Source organism: Liolophura sinensis, chromosome 13 (genome assembly GCF_032854445.1).
Source record: "Liolophura sinensis isolate JHLJ2023 chromosome 13, CUHK_Ljap_v2, whole genome shotgun sequence".
Classification (NCBI taxonomy): domain Eukaryota; kingdom Metazoa; phylum Mollusca; class Polyplacophora; order Chitonida; family Chitonidae; genus Liolophura; species Liolophura sinensis.
In genome coordinates, this window is record NC_088307.1 from 5,654,395 (window position 1) to 5,662,269 (window position 7,875).

A 7,875-nucleotide genomic window follows, 5' to 3' on the forward strand; every position below is an offset into this window, starting at 1 on the left:
ACATACAACTCACCTGTGTTGTGTACAGAGAAAATACTTCAGTACTCTTGGAAGTACAGTATCATCATTACCTCACTGAACTTAACCTAAATAAATCCGCACATTGCTGACAGGCCTTCCCACTTACGGCTGGAGAGGAAGCCAGCATGAGCTGGACTTGAACTCACAGCGACCGCATTGGTGAGAGGCTCCTGGGTCATTACGCTGCCGCTAACGCGCTAACCGACTGAGCCACGGAGTTAACTGAGAGACTACACCAGTATAAATACACAGAAGGTTTTTTTGTTGCCTCTAACAAAATATATTTCACAGAATATATACATGATAGACATGATCATAATAAAATTAAAAAGATGCTGATGACAGTTTGCTAATGTTCTCTAAATAAGATTAATTCTAATTCACTTCCAAACAGGAAGTTTGGACGACATACTACAGTGCTAGCTCGTAAACATGAACGGCTACAGTTGACAACCTTGATTATACTTGCCCTAATTCTTCTAATCTGTTCACATATGAGCAAGCATCTGTGCCATTTATGCACCTTTTGAATTCAATTTTGGAGGCATGACTACACTGGGTGGGTTGGCCAATTTTAGGGCTTCACAAAAAATACACGTTTATCACTCTACACAGAATAATGACACCAAAGTACGCTTGAATGAACACCTTGCAAACTTGCTAATTGGTTGAAGAATTACAGAATGAACAACAACGTTCATGCTTATCCCGGTTACTCAACCAAGTGCTGTATCTGCCTTAAAAATTTGCCCAAAACGTGCATTTATATAGGCATAAATACATGCAGGTCAGAAAATATTACTTTTCTTGCTGTAATCTACATTTTCCCAGTACAAGCAGGATATCATTCTGTCTTCCAAATAAAAAAAAACACTGTTGTATGATCAAAAGAACTCAGGTAAAATGAGCTGATGAAACTTTAGGTCATATTCAGTAAATCTAGGAAGAATAAAGACTTTTGTTGGAACCTTTATACCGTCTACAATACAATGTTACCTCTGAGGTAGCTCCACTATTCTTGTGGCGATGAAAATTTCAAGATCACATGACCAATCAATTACAATAACGAAAAGAAATATGTCACTGTACATGATGAATACACTTACCAGACGATTTCACATATCTTTTAAGTTACTGAAGTTATTAACTTATGGAGGAAGTATTTTTTATTTTTTACACATAAATGTACAAAATACAACCCATATGGGTTAAAGAAAAAGGCACTGAACAAAATAACTGGCTGTGTAAGGCTGAGAATCCCAGCTGTCAGTTATCTGCCCTTGTCTGCACAGTTATCAGTGTCCGTGTGATTGAGTGAATCATGCAATGTCAGCTAGCTTGTCGTTGTTCTGTGTGACTGAGGCTTCTCCTTCAGGTTGTGAGATTCCCGTTTCAGCACATTCAGCAGCGTCTGAGAACTCTCCAGTATCTGGAGGGGAAAAAATGAATTTCATTGATTTGATCTGTGATTTACAAAGTAGGATATTGCTATTTTACTCACTGCATTAAAAAGGAAAAATGATTTGTGGCTGAGTGGTTAATACGAATTACACAGAGTGAACAGTCTTGATCACAATTAGCAGAAAAAAATAAAATATAGATGCACAGGTTAACCTGCAAGACAGGTATAAATACACGGTAAAGAATTAGCTCTAGTGATAAAGTTTCTTTCTCCAGTTAGCTATGAGGCCTTGCGTGCTGAATTGCCATAAGATTTAGGACTACTATTAAAACCCACATCGATACTGATTTCCTCACTAAATCCCTCAAGGACAGTAACCTAGCACTAGCACTACAGCCATATCCGTAATGGAGGAGCCAACGAAAAATACTGTTGTACATAACTCTTATCTTGCTGTACAGTGAAAAACTCTTGTCCTTAACAGGGAATGTGTGGATTGTTCCTCTTTCACTGTTTCTTGAATCTTGGTGACAATAAGCAGTCACTTTTAAGTCACTTGACCCTTCCACTAAGATGGTGTGTCAGTAACTTGCCAAAGGTTGGTGGTTAACACCAGACACTCCAGTTTCCTACACAACTTAGTCATGGACAAAATTTTAGTTCGTTGTTTAATAGTTCATATTTGGTTCAAAACCAGATGAGAAATTGGCACACGTACATGTAGCAAGGATCAATTCATCCGTTCTGGTCTTTACTATTTCACACGAAGCTGAGAGAAATTTCCAGTTCAGGTATTAAACATTTTTTAATACCCATGTAAATGCAACAATTCTTGAAAACTGGTCTTTAATTTTACTGCACAGAATGGCTATAATACTGGAATTCAATTGGATTTATTTCATGTACCTCAATTAAAATGATACCAGTATATAGTTCAATAACTGATCCTTTAAGACAACTGCCAGATAAAGACGACATTAGCATGATGCGTGAAGTTCAATGATGAATTTTGTTGAAACTCAAAATTGAATAAATTCCACAGCATTTTGTGCCAAGGCAATTCCACACAATTTTTAAAATGCCCACTCTGTAACCGACCACATCAGATGTCAATGGATGAGCCATCACATCTGCTCCCAAAACATTACATGTGAAAATGTGGGAGAATAACAGACTGATTCTATAACTGACAATGAGTGGTTCGAGGACAAGCTACACAGCAAAGGTTCAAATCCGAGTAAAACACAGTTTTCTTCAGTGACTTTGCAGTGCATGTGTACTACACAGATGATTAATGAGCACACACACTGATAATGGGGAACTCCTAAAACTCCTTCTCAGTCTGTATCAAGACGGTCCAAAGCTGTGAACTCATTATTTCTTCCCTTTATTACATTACAATTATCAGTGCATGTGTACTACACAGGTGATTAATGAGCACACACACTGATAATGGGGAACTCCTAAAATTCCTTCTCAGTCTGTATCAAGACGGTCCAAAGCTGTGAACTCATTATTTCTTCCCTTTATTACATTACAATTATCAGTGCATGTGTACTACACAGGTGATTAATGAGCACACACACTGATAATGGGGAACTCCTAAAATTCCTTCTCAGTCTGTATCAAGACGGTCCAAAGCTGTGAACTCATTATTTCTTCCCTTTATTACATTACAATTATCAGTGCATGTGTGCTCATAAAACATATATGAAGTACACTCATACTGCAATGTCACAGAAGAAAATGATGCGTTCTACCATCATTTCGAACTTCTTTGTAGCTCATTCTTGAGTCTCCAATTGTGATGCAATACAGGAAAGAACAAAGACTTCATAGCTCTGGATGAGTTTGTTACACTAACAGACAGGAACTACATGTAGTTCCCCATTTATATATCGATTTTTTTATAAATGGATGTAACATTTGAATGACAAAAAATCTTTGTATTTTAGACGCTGAAATAAGTTACAAAGTTGGCCGGAACCATGTTGTTTATAACGTGTACACCATCTGTTTATACACACCATCTGTTTATGCAAACCATTGCCAATAATTTTCCTTTTTATCGGACGAGTCTTAAACCTACCTTCATATAGGCAGCTTCCGTTTCTGCTATCGTACGATCAAACTCGTTTTTTGTGGCCATTTTCTTGGCCAGGCTCTCATTGACCTTGGCCATTTTTTCTGTCAGAATCCTGATGTCATTTTGTAACTTTTGCTTCTCCTCTTCCTCCAGGAGGATCTGTTTGTACAACTCATCTCTCTTGGAACATAGCTCCTCTATACCTGAAATACAATGCAGTATCTGGATTAACATACAGCTTATGTATGCCTTCACAATAAGTGTGGCTGCCTTCCTCTTCTGATGTACAAAGAGTCCTTCTGAGCACAAATCACACAGTAGATTCTTAATTACCATAAATGGTGCAAAACTTCAGTAGCATATTAGGTCTTACTCAAGGGGGCGTTTCATTGAGCTTAGAGGAATGTTTTGGGCTTTGTTTGGAAGATAGGATGATATCCCACTGGAAAAGTGTCATTTATCTATTGAAGAGTACTGGGTACTACATGTAACATCATAAAACACATTATTTTAGGTTGCATTTTAAAGGGCCACTGACACAGTTTTAAAATCCGAACAAATACGATATTGTCTAAGGAAACTGAAAACTAGGAGAATGCATATTTTTTGGCCTTAAATCGCTTTCTTGCCTTCTGTTAATCGGTTTTATATTTCAATCGCCAAATGCCAGTTTCATTACGTCCTCATGAAATATTCAATGCAACCGGCACAGAATATTTAATTAACTTGTTGATCTAACCTAAGTTAAGGACCCATCCTCTACATGCTTTTATTATAACATAGCAACTGAACCAAATATAACATATAACCCAGGGAGGTGGGGGTGGTGGTGGTGGTGGTGGTGGTGGTGGGGGGGGCCTACGAATTACCCATAAGAACCCATAAGGACTTAGAATTACCCATACGGACCTGTTTGAAGACAGAATACCGTCCGAAAGTCATTAAATTCACGTTAGAAATGTTCTCCGATGTAACTTCACTGATTTGCCATACATCATTTTTCTTCAAGTCAGTAGACGTTTTAGAGGGAGAGTGTGATGGAAGCAAGGCTCCATATATGCACCACAACAGTGTTGTCGTTGACCGAATCGATTCTCGTGTATATAAAATGCGGAAACATGATCGTACGATAGGACACGTCTGAATTTAAAGGAGAGGCAAATATAGATATTTAAATAGGAATATGAACACCCCCAAATATATATATATATATATATATATATATATTATATACATGTATATGTGAATGTCTGTATGTGTCTATATGTATCACCAAATGATTTATAAGTTATTTTCTTTTTCTTTTCTAATTTTTGTCTACGTACGCCTACCTATAAGGACCACATGTAAGGATTACCCATAAGTACCCATAAGGACTTAGAATTACCCATAAAGACAAAATACTGTCCGAAAGTCGTTAAATTCATGTTGGGAATGTCCTCCAATGTACCCTCACTTATAAGTAGAAGCAAATATAGAAATTTAAATATGAATATCAACACCCCCACATATATATATATATATGTGTGTGTGTGTATCACCAACTGATTTATAAGTTATTTTGTTTTTGTTTCCTAATTTCTATCTAGATACGCCTAACCATAAGGACCATGTGTAACTAACTCTAAAACCAAACAAAAAACTCTATGTATGTATATCAAAATAGACACCTCAGAATTAATACAACAGAATCATCCATAAACAAAACTGGTGCAAAATCAAAAAGAGTCTGTTCTTACATGAAAACATGCCCTGCATAATGACGGAAACTTAGTGATGAAACTTCAGTTTGTTTGGAGAGAACTCATCTAGCTCTTTAACTCCTCGTGCGCTATCTTTGACCTGGCTTCTTTGCAATTCTTCCCGTTTTCGGCATGGAGAAATTTACATGAGTAGCTAAAGTCTTTGTGGCTTTCATACATTTTTTTCTTGTTAAAAAGTTGAGAAATTTCTCGGCCTGTCCGTTTTCTGACAATTTACACCACACTGACTTTAAAATGTCATACTTTTTCACCTGAGGTTTCATCACATAGTTTCCGTCGCCATGCAAGGCACGCCTCAGGTCTAACATTTGCAAATGGGTAACACTGCTTAGGTTTTCAACAAGATCAGGCATTTTTTGCACTTTCCAATTTGCTGTCAATTTCAAAATATTGTTATATAGAGATTCATAGTTGTTGTTTGTCCAAAGCTTGTCAATGTTACCCATTTGGAAAGGTTAACATACACAATGTAGCAAAAGATCATTTAAGCGTTTGTCAAAAGAACATTCAAACAGTGGAAATTTTTCAAAAAAAGGATTGAATTCAATTACATTTTTTCCACAGACAAACTCGTCTGAACTAAAAGCAAGGCCATTTTCTTCAAACAATGATCACTTTCTTTGGTGTAAAGTGAACTGCGATCAGCAGGAACAAAATCATTATACGCTGTAATCTGCGAATTCTGTTCAGACAGCATTAATCGTTGTTGACATTGGTAAGATATATTCATCCTTTGGTTTTTATTATAAGATGATGTCCATGATGTTTTTAGGTACATGTGTTGGATGGCTTCACAAGGGCTTATCGGAGTACAAATCCAGTACGCATACATCACTAGCGCTAATCCCTTTCACCCCCACCCTCTCTCCGCCCGGTAAGAAAAGAATCCGAAAGAGAATCCGATAAATAGTGTGAAAACAGATCACCTGCAGTTCATTTAACAATTTTATGAACACACCTCCTGGCTTGCAGGTAACATGCCTGTCTTCACTGCCTTTCATAATTTTCAGTTGATGTTAAAACAACCATATGTAAGCCCTGTAAATGCAAATGTTAACTTCAACCTATTCGTCAACATTGATAGATAGTTTTATTTTCATTGTCAAAATTGGACTGTACACAAAAAACCATTTCTCGCAGCATGCATACAGCATGCCTTTTGTGCTGAAATTGTGTGCTTATGGGTAATAATATGGAGATAACAGTCCTTATTCCACACACCTACACACAAATCAGTAAAAAAATCGTATTTCAACTGGTGATTTTAGTAGCTCCAGTTTGGTTTTAGAATGAGTATATCAACATGGTGAGCCTTTCTGTCAAAAATAACGTTCTTATGGGTAGATTTGTGGAGATAACAGGTCCTTATGGATACATGTCGACATTTGGGGAAAATTTGGGGAAAAACAAGTGTGTAGTTATTGGTGATTTCAGTATCTCCTGTTTGCTTTTAAAATAACTTTACCAACACAGTGTGTTTTTCTGTCAGAAATTGTGTCCTTATATGTGGTCCTTGTGGGTAGGTGTACACGTGTGCCTAGATAGAAATTAGAAAAGACTAACAAAATAACTTATAAATCAGTGGTGTATATATGGAGCCTTGCTTCCATCACACTGTCCCTTTAAAACGTCTACTGATTTGAAGAAAAATGATGTATGGCAAATCCATGAGGTTACATCGGAGAACATTTCTAACGTGAATTTAATGACTTTCAGACAGTATTCTGTCTTCAAACAGGTCCTTCTATAAATTCTAAGTCCTTATGGGTTCTTATGGGTAATTCATAGGACCGCCCAGGGGTCGGTTGAGGATATCTCATGCTACAGACATCTGTAACAACTAAACATCTAAAATAGCAGACGACTTGGGAATAAGCAAATACACAGCTATTCAAACATTTATCAAATTGAACTGCTTAATGATCCCAAACGTAACTTATGGAAAGATGTCCTCTGACATTTAGTGGATTTAACTTCAAGTAAAATTAACTTATCGATGTAAACACCCGCCGAGAAAAGGTGGTAAATCATTTAAGGTTATGAAATATTACTTTTGGTGTTGAAATTCATATTTTTCCCGCTGAATATAATTATACTATTCCAACAAACCTCACAACACCTTCCTCTAATCAACAGAACTCTAAGAATAAGGCAAAGTTAGGCATGAAACTTGTTCACGTTCGAAATTTTAGGTCAAACTCAGTATTTTCAAAATGAAAACAAAACGCTAGCACTTACATTTTACGAGTTCATTGTTATAATTTTGAAGTGCTGCGCCTTGCTGTGACATCTGGAATGTTGCGACTTCTGCTTCTAAATGTAATTTCACAATAAAATTGAACACCCACAGTTAAAACATAGATTAATTTGCTTTGAAAGTAGTCCTGTCACAGCGTGTTGAGACGGTTGCCAACCGTAAACGGTGCGAAATACGTCATCAATTTCTGTGTAACCCGCAGTCTGCTTACTACTTAGCATACTGTACCGTAAAAGTCACACTGACAGGAGATAATAAACTCCTCGCAGATTATCTTTGTTTTTTCACGTATTAGATATGATGATACTACGATACAAGCCCCCGAAGCAAGGTACCAGTCTTTCAC

General features: G+C 36.9%; 1 protein-coding gene across 1 annotated transcript; it reads right to left on the reverse strand.

Moving 5' to 3' along the window:
* Positions 1-292: 292 nt before the first annotated feature.
* On the reverse strand, positions 293-7,682 carry LOC135480092 (microtubule nucleation factor SSNA1-like). The gene is made up of 3 exons (XM_064759847.1): positions 7,511-7,682; positions 3,513-3,712; positions 293-1,450 (listed from the first exon to the last, which is right to left on the reverse strand). Exons 1-3 carry the CDS (start codon positions 7,560-7,562, stop codon positions 1,355-1,357), a joined length of 348 nt encoding a protein of 115 aa, XP_064615917.1. The 5' UTR covers positions 7,563-7,682; the 3' UTR covers positions 293-1,354.
* Positions 7,683-7,875: the final 193 nt, after the last annotated feature.